Source organism: Triticum urartu, chromosome 5 (genome assembly GCF_003073215.2).
Source record: "Triticum urartu cultivar G1812 chromosome 5, Tu2.1, whole genome shotgun sequence".
Classification (NCBI taxonomy): domain Eukaryota; kingdom Viridiplantae; phylum Streptophyta; class Magnoliopsida; order Poales; family Poaceae; genus Triticum; species Triticum urartu.
Window position 1 is genome coordinate 524,210,278 of NC_053026.1, and position 19,360 is coordinate 524,229,637.

The 19,360-nt window shown below is 47.4% G+C and overlaps 1 protein-coding gene and 2 long non-coding RNA genes across 3 annotated transcripts; all 3 read right to left on the reverse strand.

The window, feature by feature from the left end:
• Positions 1-967: 967 nt before the first annotated feature.
• Positions 968-2,608, reverse strand: LOC125556561. Its single transcript, XM_048719269.1, has 3 exons — positions 2,173-2,608; positions 1,550-1,966; positions 968-1,404 (listed from the first exon to the last, which is right to left on the reverse strand). Exons 1-3 carry the CDS (start codon positions 2,526-2,528, stop codon positions 1,257-1,259), a joined length of 921 nt encoding a protein of 306 aa, XP_048575226.1. The 5' UTR covers positions 2,529-2,608; the 3' UTR covers positions 968-1,256.
• Positions 2,609-5,865: 3,257 nt separating this feature from the next.
• Positions 5,866-7,447, reverse strand: LOC125556562. The gene is made up of 3 exons (XR_007305136.1): positions 7,195-7,447; positions 6,879-6,912; positions 5,866-5,988 (listed from the first exon to the last, which is right to left on the reverse strand). It is a non-coding gene; the product is annotated as an uncharacterized LOC125556562 (long non-coding RNA).
• A 288-nt stretch (positions 7,448-7,735) lies between these two features.
• Positions 7,736-9,371, reverse strand: LOC125556563. Its single transcript, XR_007305137.1, has 3 exons — positions 9,357-9,371; positions 9,165-9,265; positions 7,736-7,776 (listed from the first exon to the last, which is right to left on the reverse strand). It is a non-coding gene; the product is annotated as an uncharacterized LOC125556563 (long non-coding RNA).
• Between the last annotated feature and the right edge of the window lie 9,989 nt (positions 9,372-19,360).

Consider the following 19,360-nt stretch of genomic DNA (forward strand, 5'->3'; position numbering starts at 1 on the left):
CACTGTATCCTTTCCCCTTCCATTTTTTCGGAAATAATGATCCAAATATCTAATAACCTAAAAGTTTTCTAAAGATCCGTTGGAAGTCAACCTTGAATTTCCTTGAACGTTGACAAAAATTTGTTGGACTACTTATATGTTAGTTAAAAGTTCGAAAACATTGTTTGAAAGCTTTATTATTACTAGCATATTGATCAAATTAACAAAATCATATCATTACGTGAAAGTTCTTTCTTGAAGAGGCAAAGCGGGAGGTGGTGCTCGCTCTGACACCGCCTTTTTGGGTTGTTGGAATGTAATCACTTGTATTCTCCAACCATCTCTTTTCATTTATTTATTTTGTGAATGTCAACCATCTCTTATCTCATCGAGAGGAGGTTTGAAACTCTCTTGTTTTCAATGTAAATTAAGACAAACTCGTGTATGAAACACAAGAAAGAAAGAGTAAAACATTTGTACGGAGCTATGCTCCTTGATGTCAGCGGCTTGGGATCTTTAAATTTAAGAGAGAATTCCTTATTTAACATTGGCTTAATTCTTTTGCCATATTTGACACCAGAAAACTTTTTCTTCTTTATCTAACAACAATGCTAAAATTTGTTCCCGTTGTGACACTTCCATCTATTTTGAGTATTAACAGTTTTAAATGACACATGAAAAGATGATTTTATCCCTGATGCAACTTGTGACCAAAATCATTCACATGAGAAGCAATAACTTTTTCCCGTTGTTAATTGCAAAATTGGGCAAAACCTCCCCTGTAAACATGCAGAAAATTCATATCTCCACACACAATTATTTCAAAACTTAATTAAAAAATTGGGCAGAACCTCCCCTATAATTTGATGCCATATCCTCTGGACACAATTCTGATATACATAATTCGACACACAATTCTCGAATTTGCCAATGGCATGAAACATAAACATCCAGACTCACATCCAAGTACACATATATGACTTGCAACAAATCCAGGTTCACATATATGAGTTCAAGTCCGCACATACATCATATTAGCAGTCCAAAAGTGTCTCACATCATATCTAGGTTCACATACATAGTTCAAGTCCATAATATATGCATGCCATGAGTAACACAAAAGTGACTTTAGGTTCACATACACAAGTCCAAGTCCACACAACATGACATGAGCAGTAACAAAAGTGACTTTAGGTTCACATACACGAGTCCAAGTCCACACAACATGACATGAGCAGCAACAAAAGTGACTTTAAGTGACAGAAATTAGATGAAGTTCACGAACCGAGCCTTCTTTTGCTTCTTGTGCTCATTGCAGGGCTGGCTAGGTAAGATGTTTTGCTTCTAGTGCCCATTGCAGGGCTGTCAAAAGGAACCTTAGGACCATTTTGATCATTTTTATTAAGCTCTATCTTCCTTGTAGCCCTTAAAATAACAATATGGTTGTCAAATTGCAGTGCATGTATGCCAGCAATACATATGGATAATATTTGATACATGTATGGTAGCAAACAACAACATTAACTATGCATAATATGTGATATTAAAATTCAGAATCAGGAAAGTTCACCTTTTCCCCCCTTTTGCATTTCTCTTGTTTGTAGTATCATCCTCATGTTCTATATTGTTGTCAGGTTCGCTATCACTATGCCACTCAGTGATAGGCTCATATGGTTCAGAGGGATCAGAATATGCAATGATCATATGCAGCACCTTTGTCTCCGAGTGTTTTTCAAACATAAGCATCAAATCTTGGTCAGATTTTACTTCCGGACAGGTTTTAAGATCACCGTCATAATACTGCACATGTGCAACTTCCATATAACGCGGCGGGTACTGCTTTACAATTGATCCAACCAAATCCTTATAATTTGTCAAGTCACAATTGATGACCTTCTCAAAATAAAAACATCGTATGTCCTTCCGAGCTTTTTTTGGATTGCCAAACAATTTAATTCTAAGCAAATAACTTGAATTTGGATCCATCCTGTGAATTAAGAAGACAATTTTGCATCAAACCTATGCATGAGTATTGCAAGCTTTAGCCTCAACTACACAGCTACACAAAGTAGCACAGACCTATGCATGATAATTGCTACTGGATGTAATGTATTGCTACTAACATTGCATTCAAATGAGGAAAATACAAACAGAGCAATTACATTCACTTGAACTCCTACGAATGACACTTACCTATCTGGACACAGCCATGTAGCCGAGGCCAAACGGGTCGTGCCCTGGTCTGGAGCACTTGCCGAGGCCGGCCTAGCAGTGCCCTGGCCGGAGTCTTTAGCCACGCCGGCGACAGAGCCCCCAGCCACTGTTGCACCTTGACCCAGGCCCGCTGCAGTCGAGACACCGCCACCTGCGGAAGCTATCCCGTCGGCACCCTCAGCCGCACCCTCAACCGACCCCTCCTCAGACGCAACCCCGCCCTCGCCATTGGCCACCAGCGCTGGATCCATAGGGGCTCCAAGGCCTGACCCGTCCGCTGCGCCCTGGTTGTCTTCCCTGGCGTTGTCTCCATCCGCAACAACGCCCCCATCCATAGCCCTAAGACGCCGCTGCCGCTAGGGTTCGCCGCCGCCGCGCTAGATTGGAAAAAAGGGGAAAGGAGCACAAGTCACGGGGTCAGGACTCGGGAGAGATATTGAGGTCGGTTTGGGCTTTGTTTTTATTTGTTCTCCGGCTTATTATGGACAGGGGCAATTTTGTCCAACTAGAAAAAACTGACATCGGTCAATGCAAACTTTAACGGTTTCTCCTAACAGAACCGGCGGATGTGTTAGAAAGGAAAAAGATAAGAAATTTTTATGCATTGTTAAAATAGGGAACCAACATTTAAAACGGTGTTATATAAGGAATTTTCTCGTCTTTCAACCACAATGTTCTGAATAGCGGCAACAAAAATGACGATCGGGCTGCGGTACCGAGGAGAACGATGTAAAAATAGTGTGGCCCCATCGGAAATGGTATGATTCGTGGGAGGAAGAACTGATGTAGAGCCTTCCCACATGGTTGGGAGAGCATTGAAGACAAATGAGAGGTTCACCACCACATCATTGGAAGGAAGTCAAATCCTTGCTAATACTAAGGTGTATTAGCATAAAAGATTAACTAGAACTCACATGTTCGTGTCATGTTAAATGAAGAAAGAATCATAATTACAATACATCTATAAGTGAAGAACTATGTGCTCCAAAGCATTTGAAAGGGAAAAAGTAATTTTAGCTTGTCTCACTTGACATGCATACACATTGGGGGCAATACTTAGTCACCATGGATGCAATTAGCTTATATAGCTCAACAAACCAATTGAATACATAAGTCATAGGTGCGAAAAGCTTTGGCGTATCATGCCATCAGGTCACATGCGATCAACTCATAATGTGATAGGTTCTGGAATGTGTGAACAATGTACATTCGAAGACTCAATCCATTAGTGCATACATGTGTGATAACTCCTGGTCAGGTAGCTTCTTATATATACAAAATCTAGGCAATGGTGTAGAATATCTTATTCTACACTCCTGCCATATACAAAATCTAGTAAACGGTGTACAAAATGTAGTAATTCTGAAAATAATTTTTTACTATCCAAGTTTATAATTTACTACACATTTTCAAAATACTATGTTGTGTATAATGTGTTACTATATTTTGTATGTAGCGTTACTATGACAGATTTGGTAGGATCGGACATGATAATTGCGTTAGGTATGAAGAATTTTGAATCGGTGTATCTAATGTTATACATGACCGTACCCATGAAATTTGAACCCCGGTGCGAAATCTCAAGTTAGGCCCTAGCTATATATAAGAATAAAAGCAATGGAAATTAAGGAGCTACATTGATTCTTATTGGTTTTAATTTTTGCTCAGATTTATGCCTTGCAATAATAGAAACAAGTCATGATACTCTTAACTGCCAACCTACCTTTGTGTTAAAGGTGCTACATTTCTAGTCTTAGTTGCTAATTCTTCAAATATATATGTTCATTGCTGTCTTTTCTGAAATGGCATATATCATTTCCAGTTACTATCTGTAGCCAATTCACAACTTTGAATGAGAATATCCATATTTCGAGCATTTTAATTTCTTGCATACTTCTAATGATTACACAAATCAGTTTCTATGCGCCCACTCATTGGATTTCATTAGATTTTTTAAAGGTTTACACCTTTACAACATGGATGATGAAGTTTATTTTACATGGAAAATGGAGCAACTTTGTGCTTATTTGTTTGCTTATATGCTCTGCATTGTCCTCTATGTTAAGAAATAAATAGAAGACAAAGTAGGTATGTGCTTTTCTAAACATCTATACTGCTGAAGCACCTTTTCTGTGACATTTAATATAGCTATTCATTATCTGGGTGTATTTGTACTACTTTTTGATGAGGGATGTAACATGAGAGCTCCATTGTTGAAACTTTTAAAATAGACAAAAGTGAACACTTACACTAAAACTCTGCTTTTCTACCATATTTAGTATGCACACATTAAAGCCTTAATATGTACTTTTCTTCTTAGAACAGGACCCTCTGCAAAATCAGTTTCGTTGTCTTCTTTATTTGTTTTTTAAGGTCCTTCTTTATTTGTTTCATGTGATGTGAGATAACATTTTGTTGCAGTGTTGATCATATTTTAACTTTTCATTTTTGTTTGGAGAAAGATGTTTCCCTTTCTTACAAATATATTATTTCTTAAAGAGAACAATAGTCACCATACAAGGTTCTTCACCAAAAAAATGTTTTTCTGTGTGCAACTAAGATTTATTTTCTGCTGATTGGTTGTACAATCTTATTCTGCAGAACCCAGATGAGAGACAAGAAACACAAGGTCCATTATGAGGTGAGGGTTTTGTTGCCCCATTTTTCAGTTTCATGACCCGGTTTCTTCATGTTTTGAAGAGGATTGGTTGTTGCTCACTTTGTTCTTCTTCCCATAGTGCACCGACGGGGTTGTAGTCTATAGTAGGACTGAAGTAGTACCACCTGAGTTTTTAGGTTCACTAGATGACCCGGTTGCGCCAATGGCGCAAGAACCGAATTAAAAAGAATGTTATTAGTAAGTAGAAGATGTAACTGGAAATATAATGCAATGTGGATTGTATTACATCATGTATTAACCACAAATCATGAAATCAATACCAGCGAACCAAATAATGTCACCACCTCTGTACTAACAACCAACATTTTAGCATAAGGAGTATCACATGAGTGATTACTTGCACATCAGGAGTATCACAATTACAACTAAAGAGGCATTGTCCTCACTGATGTCCCTGAGCCCTTCACAAGGAGAGTTCCAAGACTCGCAAGCTCTTCCTCCAGCTCTGCCCATGACCCTCAGTTATGAACCTCGTCCCTCAGCAATTAGACTCCGGTAGTTTGCAAACTACCATTTCCCATAGCACATTGATTTACATGGCTACTCTCACCAATGAGAGGACCAAGCGCAGAAAAGATTCAGAACTTTTGGAAGGAAACAATTATGGAGCTATGGGTCTCTCAGCATTTACCATGCCTAATCGCATGAATCCAACAAATTTGCCAACTCAAATGCTACAAAGACCAAATGATGGTGTGAGGCAGCTCACCATATATCATCGACTCTTACAATGATAGATCCATAGATCAGCGAGGATATTCATAAGTGCTTCACCTAAGAAGGCCAAGATGCCATACACACAATTAGAGCCAAAACAAAACCTGAAGCAGTGGAAATAGCCATCTCTAGTTGCTGGAGGAAATAAATGAAATAACAAGCAAGAAGAAGCAAAATGATGTCGGAAGTGTATCAAACAATCGTACTGAAATGATCAATACACAAAAAGGAAGCGATCTCTAGTTGTCAACGCACTGAATTTAGCATATAAATGACATGGTGACTAAAATAATTACCTTATATCATCTTAGGAAATGTTCCAGCAAAGAAGGCAATGACTTTTCCGTATCACCCATAGCATGAATTTTTCAACTTCAAATCGTATGATACCATGGACTCTGCATATGTTGATAGGACATAATAATTAGCCACAAAGCAGGGGTACGGATAACACATCGAAAGTAAAAGAGAGAGCAAATTTAATGCTTACCGCAAAGCATGGGCACATATAACTTACTGGTTCATCTGCCACTACTTTATTATCTATGAAGAGACTAAAAGTAAAATGTACAACTAAATCAGGAATAAGAACACCATAAAACACTGGGTTTGGTCTGCATGCAAACCATTAATCTGATTGGAGGTGGAAAACTAACGAAGATCGGATAAAGTCTGAAGGTAAGATATACGTACAGTCATTCGAGTAAATAACAGAAAGGTAACCACCAGATCATCTTCTGTTCTAGAACTCTGTATATATCTGTGTTTAAAATATTTGGCAACAAAACTGACATATTAGGTATTTCTGACTAACACAACCCATCTGTTGCAGAGCACACAACTTTTAGATACCTTTGATGAGCAATAAGATCTATGTTGGCATAGAAATCAAATGCATGCTCAATCAAGGACTTTACAAATGAGGTAAAAATAAAGGAGAACACAAAGCTTATATTGACAACCAGCCAAAGTCCAGTACCTGGCCAATGCCTAGTAGTATGATGGGAAATTACCCAATTGGAAATCATAAACAAAAAACTGATTACAAATAATAATGATATAATATTTATAAAATGAATTCAAGAATTAAAGTAAGCAAGCCTTGATTATAGGTGAGTGCATACCAAAGTTTTGTGAGGTTAGGCCTGAACATAAACATGAGAAATGAGCGTGAGCAAGGACCAATAGCATCTAATTCTTGGCCCAACCTGTACTGTTTAATCAGTATATATAATAGGGTGAATGAACTCAATATGTATGAAAGGAATAAATAAGAAAAATATTGTACCTCATGCATTGGCACGGGTCTCGCCGATCTGAGCCTGGCAACAAAACATACCAGCGTGTAAAGGAAGGATTGCAGAAAAATTAAGAGAAGCAGATGCCAAGTAAACAAAAAGCATGTATCTTAGTCATCTCAATCATATTGTCCATAGTGGTCCTCTAGGAATGAGCGAGAAAATGATCAAAAATCATATGGCAAAGGAATATCTAGGACAACACAAACAACAACAATAAAGGAAACACTACGCATTGCTCGAAAAAAGGCCCCGACCCTGGCGGTCGCGCGTGAAGGGGCCGACGTCATGGCATATCGACCGCACCTGACAGTTGCGTCTTGCTATTGCTAGCCCTCATCGCCGATGTGCTCCTTCCTTAGTCGCTGCCCTCGAACCTCCTACTTAGCCGAGGAGGGGAGGGTAGCGGGGCGCAGGAGCCGTGTGAGATCGGCAGCTGCCATCTCCCACCCATTGAGCCGCCTACCTGACTGGCACCTGCTCCGCCCCTCCTTCGTCCAACAACGTCTAGGTTGAGCACTTCCTCGGAACTACTGATACAGAATTGAAAAAGAAAGAAGGGAAAATGCCTTATTAGCAACACATGGATACCCCCAGTTTATAGAAGGATAATAAGCATGGAGATGAGTTCATAGACATGGTGCTCACCAGAAGGGCTGCTGGTGATTCCTATATTCTTCAGTGGAGGAGAAACCAAATTAAGAGAGGATCATCATGTTCTATCTTACTCAAGTGACCAAAAGATGATGTAATCATTAATTAATTTGTGCAAGAATAATATTAATAAATTCAATAGTTTAGAAAGAGTGAAGAACAATATTAATCAATAGAAAGAGCGAAGAAATTACCTCCATCTGTTCAGTCACCGCCATGTACAAATCATATAACCTACAGATTTCAAAAGAAAAACTTATGGCCTCATAAAAGTTGTGGCATAGTTCTAAAAAGTTGGATCGTGAGATTCAACTTTTATATAACTAATTTATATAGAAAATTTCACGCTCTATATTCTTTATCATATCTTTTCTTAATGTCCCGTAACTCCATCCATATAGTTTATATAACAAGTAATTTGCAAAAAAAAATAGTTCACACCCTCAGACGTACGACACACTCTGTTCTACTAAACATGTCACGCATGGCTGGTATTCCGAAAGAGAGCAGTCACATGTGAAGAAGAGTCTCACTCAAGTAGGAGGTCATCATGTTGTGTTCTATTTCTGGCCATCAGTCTCAGGGATTCATGTCCAGACTCCAAATTCCACTTTCTTGTGTATGCACAAAGGACAACTAACTGGACTCTACATCTATAGTTTTCTGCTTCAACAGGTTAACAAGATTCATGTCCAGAATCCAAGTCACAACTTTCTTGGTTATGTAGAAAGAGGGAAAGACAGTAATGATCCATTGCCTTCTAGATTTATTACATTTAAAAGCTAGATAGTGGAGCCAGTTCCTACAGGTCAAATAAATTCTATGCAAATAGTGCCCTATAACCAGTATACACACACATTCAGACAAAAAGAAAAACATGGACATAAAAATTGTTGCACCCATGATTTCTACTGTATTTGCAACATCCATCCATTTATCTCTGTATATCCATGAAAGCAAGAGTCATTGTCAAAATGTTTGTCCGTTCAGCAAGCGAGCAGTTACTACAACGCTTCTATTGCCCACCCCTACTTAAATGTATTGAAGAGGTTATGTCATAGGTGGTTCCGGTATGGTCTTTTAATAGGTTAATAAGTCATTTCTCGATAAGTTGATGCTTCCATGGTTTGTCTTGTGCACGGTGGGTTATTAGAAGACAAATATATCAAAACGAAGTGAGTATTAACCACACAAACACACACAATTTTGATATGAATAAATATGTGTGCACTAACACAACAATTACAAAGGATTAGCATATAGCTTATCAGACAAAAAAGGACAGTCTTTATAACACCAAGTCACAACAAAAGAAATATACTCTCCACAGAACAAAGAACTAATGAGGGAATATCAATTTTAAAGAAACACCAAAATCCAATGAAACTATTGAACAACAGGAAGCATAATAAGAATTGCAGAAACCTCTTTGGACCTTTTACACAAACTGAAGGTAGCATTGTAGCCTTGTAGGTACTAATTAACCCTGGGCATATAATAACATGTAGTCAAATAGCTGAATCAAGGAAATTCGATAGTAAGAAAAGAAATGGGGGCGTTCTAAAACCATAGCTACAGTGTATACAACAAAAGTTAGCTGCTTGGGGAAAAAATGGATGCACCTTGGATCCACCTGATATTAGTAGTTGTCGCTGGTCATATTTCTCCGTTGAAATTGGTGGGGGCATATAAGTACGTAGCTTCCCGTTGAAACCAGCTGCCCCTAGGAGAGCAAGTACAGATAGATTAGAATGGGGTGGGTTTGAGGCACAAGTGAGAAGCAAGGAAAAAGGAAAGGGGAGGAGGACCCATACCTGGTTCTCTGACTGTATACATTGGCAAAGTTGCAGAGATACAGCTACCGGGCTGCTCTCATCAGGCCATCCGAACCCTACCCATGAAATATATAAATGAATTAGAGAAAGGAATAAGAATAAACACTCAGTGTCGGTGACGGCTGAAGGCCGAGCTCATGGTGGGGAGGTGCAGCGGTAGTAAAACTGAAACATTCATCAAGCAAATGTTGACTGCCATATGACACAACCAGCAAGGTAAGAAATCGATTCATGGAGGAGCTCAACCTTGTCGATCTGGTTGTGTGGACGCTGAGTGTAGAAAGAGAGCATCCCTGCTCTTCTTGAGGGGTTGAGTTGGCCTTGGTTGGGAGATGAAGGAGGCTGGTGCAGAGTAGGCGGCACCAGCAGCAACCTCGGCATATGCAGTTGACGAGGAGGGCTGCCGGTCCTTCTAGAGCTGACGACGCCTCCTTCCTCTCACCATTGGCCTCCTTCGGCAGAGGAGGCGCCAATGACTGCAGCGACCTCGTCCAGGGAGTCAAATAAAGCAATTTCTTCTCAAATTCATTGCTAAGGAGATATAAATATTACCCTCAAATTGCACCAAAAAAGTGATCAAGCTCATCACCAATTTGACCAATAAGCCTCAGCACAAAAAATACTCGCCAAGGGTCAGCATCCCTAGTCCTATGAACTTGCAGCATTAAAATAAATAGTCATTTCGAACCTACTTTTTGCACAATCAAGAAATCCAACAATAAGCTGTGAACTGCCACAGGAATACCAACACAGAACCATGGAAAAATTTCAACAGCAAGGCTACAGACCCGACGTTGCAGGTGGATGAAAGGGTAAACCCTAGGGGAATGAACGAGGCGTGAATGGAGGGGGACGAGAGGGGCGAACCTCGCGGTTGGAGGAGGAGAGAGCGGCGGAGGCGGAGGGGGAGGCGACGTACCTGTCCAAGTCGTCGTCGTCCTCGGCGCGGGGGACCGAGCCGCCGCCGCCACCGCCACCGCCGGAGACGGGGGATGAGGAGCTCCCAGTCGCGGTCGCGGGGCCTTGTTGTCAGGGGGATGGACCCCGGGCAGGCAACGGAACCCGGATCCTGTTCAAAAACAATGGGGCTGGCACCGCCCCTCAATACCGGCACGCGCTTGGCCGGGTCGCTCGACCCGACCAAGCCCCGCAAGCCGGCCAGACTAGCCGACCTGACAAGACACGTCGACTCGGCCCCAACAACTAGCGCAAGACAACCGAACCCGGCACGACCAAAGCCTCCTCAACAAGCCAGCGCCACCCGTGGCGTGCTACGCAATCCAGCCGTGGGTCAACTCCCGTCCCATCCAGGCCGTATGATGGGGACGAGACTTCAATCAATGATGACCGAGGCAACAGTGCCCCGCCCATGCCTCTGGTCAGCAGGAACGTGGCAACAGTGCCCCTCACGTACCCGCTGACCAGGGCCGGCGTGGCTACAGTGCCCCCGCCTTCACCCTGACGACAGTAAGCGGCAACCTGACGGAGAGCACTGTACGCGACTCGACTCGGCCACGACTTGACGATCGACAAGACGGCGCACAGTCCCCCTAGGCATGTGGGGCCCGCACCTAGGGGAACCCGGCGAACCACAAGCCCTCAGCGGGACCCAGCCCGAGTCCCCAGATACCGACAATACGGACCCACCGACTTGTAACATTACCATTGTACCCCCGGGGGGTTGGACTATAAAACCCCCCGGGAGCCCACGATCATAGAGGGGAGCGGGCAAGAGGGAAAGCAGAAAACACATACGAGAGAAAAGCAAGTAAGCATAAGGACTAGCCACAAAACAGCAACACCAGAGAGAAGGAGTAGCCCAAGCCTCGGCCAGCTTCCTTCCTCCTCCATACAGCTCCAGGAGAAACATTGTACTATCGATCATCCAACTACACTCGGCAGGACTAGGGGTATTATCTCTCCGGAGAGCCCCGAACCTGGGTATGTCCAGCATCCCGCGCCCGCTCATGCCAACCCTGCCTTTGGAGTCCACCAGCGCTCTCGAGCCTCCTCCTCTCTTTAGCCATCCCTTGGCATCTGCCGTGCGCCCACCACGACAGTTGGCGCCCACCGTGAGGCAGCTCGAGGACCTGGCCGGGAGCATGCTTCAGACAGGGCCCTTCTCCTACACCGACGAGTCCGTCGCGCTGACAGACAACGTCGTCGGCGCGCTTGCCGCCTCCTTCGCCGCGTTGCGCATCTCCGATGCGTTCGCGGCCGACGAGTACCCCAGCGAGGTGCTCAGCTACTCCAACTCTCCCTTCTCTCTCGGCGGCGGCGTTTCCGCCGGGGCAATGGACGTCCATGTGGAGGTCTTCGTCACCGGCGACGGCGCCTCCTCCTCGTCAAGCAAGACGAGGAAGGCTGCTGAAGCCAGGGCTGCAGCGGATCAAATCGAGCCGTCCGATCCGTTGCGCGCCGCGATGCAGAGCCTCCACATCTCCATCGGCACCGACGTCGACGCCACCAACATCGCTGAGGCCCGAACCCAGCTCGAGGAAAGGTGCCAGCAGATGCTGGACCTATCCGAGACGCTCGCCGCCACTCAGCGTCGCCTGGACGCCGCTCAGCTAGAGCGCAATGCCGCCTATGGATTCACGCCCCCCGCAGCCGAGCCAAGCCGGGTCGCCGATGTGCATGCCCGAGGAGGAGCGATCGGTCGGGCCCTCGGCGCCATCCCAACCGTCTACGAGACCCCAGCGAAGAACATGTGCGCTGCCCAGGCAGCCACAGCCGGCCTGGACCAGCTCGCGGGTGAGGAGCTGAAAGAGCGCATCGGGCGGATGCGCGAACTCCTCCACGCCGCCAACACCCAGCGGGACCGCCTCAACCAGCTCCCCAAGCCGGCGGGATCCGGCTCCGCCCGCCTTGGCGGGCCCGGCGAACTTCTGCACACCGCTTCCTCACCACCCGGCGAGGCGCACTCCGGCCGAGCTCGGACTCGGCGTGACCCAGCTGCTATAGCCGCCGGTGGATTGGGCGATGAGCCCGTCCTAGAGATCCAGCACGGACCCGGCCAGCATGGCCGGCGTCCGGCTCCAGCCGACCCGGCCCCTCGTGGCCTGGCCGCAAGTCGACTCAGCCCGCGCGCCATCAACGATGCCGACGCTCGCCACCGCCTCGATCAGCTCGCTCGCTCCCTGGAGGTGGAGGAGAGCGGCGCTATCGAGACGGCGTGCTTCGGCCCGCGCATCCGGGAGGAGCCCTTCCCCAAAGGATTCATGCTCCCCCGCGACACCCCCAAGTACAACGGGATGGTGAAGCCAGAAGACTGGCTCACCGACTACACCACGGCCATTGGCATCACCGGTGCCAATGGTCGTCTCACTATGCGCTACGCACCGCTCATGCTCCAAGGGTTGGCCCGCACGTGGTTGAACAGCCTGCCGATGGGTAGCATCAACACGTGGGTGGACTTCGAGGAAGCCTTCGTCCGCAACTTCACGGGGACCTACAAGCGACCCGGCCGCCCTAGCCAGGTCGCCTTGTGCGTGTAGGGGCCTACGGAGAACGGCCGCGAGTACCTCGCACGCTGGACCGAGCTTCGGAACAGCTGCGAGGGCGTCCATGAAGTCCTGGTGATCCAGTAATTCGTTAGCGGGTGCCAAGATGGCACCCTCCTCAAGCAAAAGCTCTTATGCTCCGAGCCGGCCACCATGGCCGCGCTCATGGTGATGGCGGACAAGTATGCCAACGCTGACTCCGCCATAAAGATCCAGGTGGCGCTGGATGAAGCCGGCAAGGCGAAGCCGGTTCCCCTCCGAAGCCGCCCAGTGAAAGCAGCCGACATCAGCATCACCAGAACAACAAGCGCTCGAGGCGGCATGACGCACTTGCTGGTGGCAGTGGACAAATTCACCAAGTGGATCGAGGCAAGACCAATCAAGAAACTGGACAGGCCAACAGCCGTCTGGTTCATCAAGGACATAGCAGTGCACTACGGCATGCCGAACATCATCATCACCGACAACGGCACCAACTTCGCCAAGGGCGCGCTCGAGCAATACTGATCCACCTCCGGCATCCGCCTCGACCTGGCCTCCGTTGCGCATCCACAGTCCAACATGCAGGTCGAGCGTGCCAATGGACTCATCCTGTCCGGCGTCAAGCCGCGACTCGTCGAGCCACTCATCCGCTCACCCGGCAGCTGGCTTGACAAGTTGCCACCCGTTCTCTGGAGTCTACACACCACGCCGAATCGATCGATCGGGTTCACCCCGTTCTTCCTCGTCTATGGAGCCGAAGCCATCATCCCGGCTGACGTCGAGTTCGACTCGCCGCGCGTCACGATGTACACCGAAGCTGAAGCCACAGAGAAGCCCGCGAAGATGGCGTCGACCTGCTCGAAGAAGCACGCCTCCTGGCGCTCAGTCAGCTCGGCCATCTACCAGCAAGGCCTGAGGCACTACCACATCAAGAAGATCAAGCCCCTCACGTTACGCGAGGGCGACCTCGTCCTCCGACTCATCCAAGGGCAGGCAGGCCAACACAAGCTGTCCCCTCCATGAGAGGGCCCATTCATCGTGAGCAGGGCCTTGCGCGGCCACAATGCCTACTACCTCATCGACGCACGCAAGTCAAGGAAGTGCAAGAAGGACACCGAGGGTGAAGAAACGACCCGGCCGTGGAACGCGGAACTCCTCCGCCCGTTTTACAGTTAGCCGCATGAGCGTATGTATCGTTGCCTTTTTAAACGCATGAAACTATGGGGTCCTCGAACGAGACTCGGGGGCTGCCTTTTGTCGACCGATTTATTGTGTCCCTATTTTCTTCCATCAATATACCACTGAACCCGGCCACCGGTCCGACTCGCTCGACACGGGGGCTGGGGGGCTGGCCGGCTCGGTCGCCACCCCGCCGTCTTACTTGGTGATTCCTGGTAAAGTTAGGATGCCGCGGTCCCCCACTTCGCCCTAAAGCCACAGATCCAGCTTTGGCTGTCGACTGGTGTAACACCCTCGATGCGACTATAGCTCCCACATGTCGAGGCACGACTTAGAGATATAATCGCATTGAAGGCATATGTCGCAAGTTAGGCAATCTTCACAACATCCCATGTAATATGAATAATAAAGGGGAGATAACATATTTGGCTTACACTCGCCACGTCAATCAAGTACATAAATAACATTACATCATCCAAACACTCATGGCCCGACTACGGCGCCAAAATAAAAGAGAACCCAACATGCGACACGGTCCCAATCACCCCAACTGGGCACCACTACTGATCATCGGGAAAGGAAACATAGTATCGTTGAGAGTCTTCGTCGAACTCCCACTTGAGCTCACACACGTCTCCTGGAGCGGAATCATCAGGCCCTGCATCTGGTGTAATAGTAATATGTGAGCCACGGGGACTCAGCAATCTCGCACCCTCGCGATCAAGACTATTTAAGCTTATAGGTAAGGCAGGGTAAAATATGAGTGGAGCTGCAGCAAGCGACTAGCAAGTATGGTGGCTAACTTATTCGCAAAGGAGAGCGAGAAGAGGAGGCAAAGCGCGAGCGAGAAACTAGAGAGCAACCTGCACAAACATTACCCCAACACCGTGTCCACTTCCCGGACCCCGCCGAGAAGAGGCCATCACGGTAACACACTCAGTTGATTCATTTTAATTAAATTAAGGTTCAAGTTATCTACAACCGGACATTAACAAATTCCCATCTGCCCATAACCGCGGGCACGGCTTTCGAAAGTTCAATCCCTGCAGGGGAGTCCCAACTTAGCCCATGACAAGCTCTCACGGTCAACGAAGGAATAGACCTCCTCCCAAGACGTTCCGATCAGACTCGGTATCTCGGTAATTCAAGACACTTCGACAGGTTAAAACAAGACCAGCAACACCGCCCGAATGTGCCGACAAATCCCGATAGGAGCTACACATATCTCTTTCTCAGGGCACACTCAGATGAGCCAGACGTCGGGTAGGCCAGCCCAGAGTTGCCCCTGGTAGCCCCGAACATCGCTCGATGGGACCAACACTCAGAGGAGCACTGGCCCGGGGGGGGGTAAATAAGATGACCCTTGAGTCTGCAGAACCCAAGGGAAAGAAAAGGCTAGGTGGCGAATGGTAAGACCAATGTTGGGCATTGCTGGAAAAGCTTTAATCAAGGCGGACTATCAAGGGGTTCCCATTATAACCCAACTGCGTAAGGAACGCAAAAATCCGGGAACATAACACCGATATGACGGAAACTAGGGCGGCAAGAGTGGAACAAAACACTAGGCGAGAGGCCGAGCCTTCCACCCTTTACCAAGTATATAGATGCGTTAAGATAACATAGCAATATAATGATATCCCAACAAGTAAATAAATGTTCCAACAAGGAACGGCCTCCAATCTTCACCTGCAACTAGCAACGCTATAAGAGGGGCTGAGCAAAGCGGTAACATAGCCAATCAACGGTTTGCTAGGACAATGGTGGGTTAGAGGTTTGACATGGCAATTTAGGAGGCTGGCAAGCAAGTGGTAGGCATCGTAGCAATGGCATAGCAAAAGAGCGAGCAAACTAGCATAGCAAAGATAGTAGTGATTTCGAGGGTATGATCATCTTGGCTGCAAAGTTGTCAGAGTTGACTGGATCCTCAAACGCAAACTCAACAGGCTCCTCGTTAGCGAACTCGTCTCCCGGCTCTACCCAAACAAGACAAACATCAACAAGGATACAATCAACCACGTGCAAACTCAATCAACACGATGCAAAGATGATATGCTATGCGGGATGCGATGCGGGATGCCAAATGCAAGATATGACAGGAAAATGCATGAACCTGGCCTCAACTTGGAATTCCAAGGGTGCCACTGGAAATATGGGATGAAATTTCTTGAAAACGATATAAGGAACGCCGGAATCGGAGTTACGGTTTGGAAATGGCAAGCGATTCAAAAATGACACCGGTCTGCGATTTACAGCAAGTAGGCATCTAAATGCAACGAAATGAACATGCTACAGCCACCAAACATGACAACAAAATACATGGCAGGGATGCACACAAGATTATTAACAAAAGTCTAGCACTGAGCTACGGCCAATTCATCCATTAGGAGGTTCAAACAAGCATGGCAAAAACGCAAATGGAAAACAGATCTCAGACTTAGTGAAATTAACACTTGTCTGGAATTTCAGATCATATAGCCCTCTTCGGAGCAACAAAACAACATGCTACAGGACCTGAACATGACAAAGAAATACATGGCATTGAGCTACTCAACAAACTTAACAAAAGTCCCTTAGTGACCTTGAGCCAAAAGGGATCACAAAATATACTAACAAGCACACGAACATAGCAAAAACATAATCAGTTTTCAGACTTAGTGAAAACTGGATCATGCTGAAACATAACTCACGAAGGCATGTTTACGAGCTCGATGCACTCACCACGGTGCAAGTCATGGAAATACAAGCATACACCCATAAAGAAGGCACAAAATACAAGCTATACATGGCAAGAACAATGGCATAGCATGCACGGACCAACTACAATAACATCGGCAAAATTGCAAACAAGTTGACGATCTGCCCAGATTCGCAACGAAGCAAAAGTAGAGCTCGATTGACTCAATCTAGGGTGCTCCATAAATGCAAAAAAAGACATGGATGGATAGAGCACTACAATATTAACAAAACTCCCTTACTGATCATCCTCAAAAGAGGCACGGATCACTAGGAAACAACAAGAACATATGGCATCATGAGATAAACAATCCCAGGACTTAGTGAAATCACTAAGTCCCTAAAAACAGAATTAGCAAGTGCACCACTTTGCAAGCTTGCACAAGTCACCACACACATCCTAAAAATACATGGGTTGCACCTCTGGAAGTATGGCAAAACCCTTAACAAAACATATGAAGAACTCACCGGCATAGCTTGCACACATTAATCATGGCAAAAATGACAAAAGTGCTAAACGGAGTAACAGATCTGACAATTAACTCAAGTAGCCCTCTTCTAACAGCATTTCGGGCATCAAGATGAGCTCAAATGAAAATGATGCAATGGAATGAAATGATGTACTCTCTGAGATGAACATTTTTATATGCTATATGCATGAATCGGAGCTACGGATGCAAAGTTACGGAACCGCGAACATGGGCATATGAACTAAAAATTTTGGGGACTTAGAGAAAAAACAACCCCAGATCTGGATCTAGGGTTTGCACGGAAACCGAGGCAAACTCCGGCGGCACTGTAGCAGCTCGAGGACCGCCGGGAATAGAGCCGCGGCGGCCGGATCTCTCGCCGGAGAGGCCGCCGGCGACGAGGAGGCGGGGCGGCGGCCGAGGGGCGCTGGGCGGCCGGCGACGATATTGGCGGCGGGGCGGCGATCGGCGGTGAGCAGCTCCGGCCGGCGCGGCGGTGCGGCTGCCGGCTGCGGGCGGGGCGGCGGAGGCGGCGTGGAGGCGGCGCCCGCGGTAGGCGGCGAAGGCCGGGCGGCGGCGGATCCGGGCCCCGCGGGCCAGATCTGGGCCGCGTGGGCCCGTGGCGGCGGAGGAGAGAGAGGGAGGCCGGGTGGCGCGCGGTGGTTGGCCTGGAGCGGCGGCGTGGCGACGTGGCGAGCTCCTATAGGCCGGAGTGAGGTGGCGGCGGCGTGGTGGACACGTCCGGCGCGGACGGACAATGTCCGACGCGCGGAGCTGCAGTTTTTAGGGTTTCGGGGAGGAAGAAGATCCGAAAACGGAGGGGTGTATATATAGGCATAGAGGGAGCTAGGAGAGTCCAAATGAGGTGCGATTTTCGGCCACGCGATCGTGATCGAACGCTCTAGGTGATGGAGCAGAGTTTGGTGGGTTTTGGGCCAAATTGGAGGGGTGTTGGGCTGCAACACACATGAGGCCTTTTCGGTCCCTCGGTTAACCGTTGGAGTATCAAACGAAGTCCAAATGGTACGAAACTTGGCAGGCGGTCTACCGGTAGTAAACCAAGGCCACTTGGCAAGTCTCGGTCCAATCCGGAAATGTTTAATCCCCACACACGAAAGAAAGCTAGAAATGACCACCGGAGGAGAACGAAGCGCCGGAATGCAAAACGGACAATGGGAAAAATGCTCGAATGCATGAGAGGAACACGTATGCAAATGCAATGCACATGATGACATGATATGATATGCATGACAACGTCAACAACACACGGAGAAAAAGACCCGAACCCGAGAAAATAAAATAACTTAACGCCGGAAACGACAAGAGTTGGAGTACAAATAGGGAAAGTTACATCCGGGGTGTTACAGCTGGCAAGCACAACGGGCCAAAACTTCTTTACGCTTCATACACTAAGTCAAAGGCTGCCCGGTCGATCAACCCGGCCCACCATTCATCAAATGAACAGCCGCACGACCGGCTGCTCGCCAACCGGCTTCGCCGGATTGCCGCCAGCCGGCCCAGTCGGTGTTTCGCTCGCGCTCAACGTTTCGAGGGGCCCAAGTCCTGCGCGCTCCTCTCAAAGAACCGAACTCCTTGTCATGGACCGGAGCCTCGACCGTCTGACTCGCAGGGGGGAGGTTTGAGAAAGGAAAAACGCATGAAATCGGTCCAAAAACGGAAGGCAAAAAGCAAAAGCACCCACGACATCTACACAAATATTTAAGAAAAGGCCCACGGCCCGAGTTCATTACACCCTAAAACCCCTAGTGGGTGGGTGGACCTGCTATTTAACAGATTATTAGACAAAGTGTCTCAGGCATCTCCAGCGCCGTGTTGCGACGTCGACGGCTCTCCCCTGGCGGGCTCCAGGTCCAGTGAGGCGCCGGTGTCCTCCTCAGCACTCGCGTCGCGGTAGACGCCCGTCTCCTCCGAGCTCCCCTCCGGATCGTGGAGGAGCAAGTCGTAGTCGTCGCCGTCCACGGCCCTGCCGTCTTCCGTCTGCTCCGGATGGAACTCATCGTGGAAGGCTAACTCGGCGATGTAGCCGACCCGGGAGGCGATCCGGTCGGCTTGCTCCTGCAAGAGCTGCTCCGAACCGGCCCGCTGGCCCATCAAC

Excerpts from the sequence above, each read along its gene's own strand:
- LOC125556561 (XM_048719269.1), bottom strand. The coding sequence starts at position 2,528 with ATGGATGGGGGCGTTGTTGCGGATGGAGACAACGCCAGGGAAGACAAC. Across the intron at positions 1,967-2,172 it reads ACATGGCTGTGTCCAGATAG|GATGGATCCAAATTCAAGTT; the intron begins GTAAGTGTCATT and ends CTTAATTCACAG. Across the intron at positions 1,405-1,549 it reads AATGCAAAAGGGGGGAAAAG|GGCTACAAGGAAGATAGAGC; the intron begins GTGAACTTTCCT and ends TGTTATTTTAAG.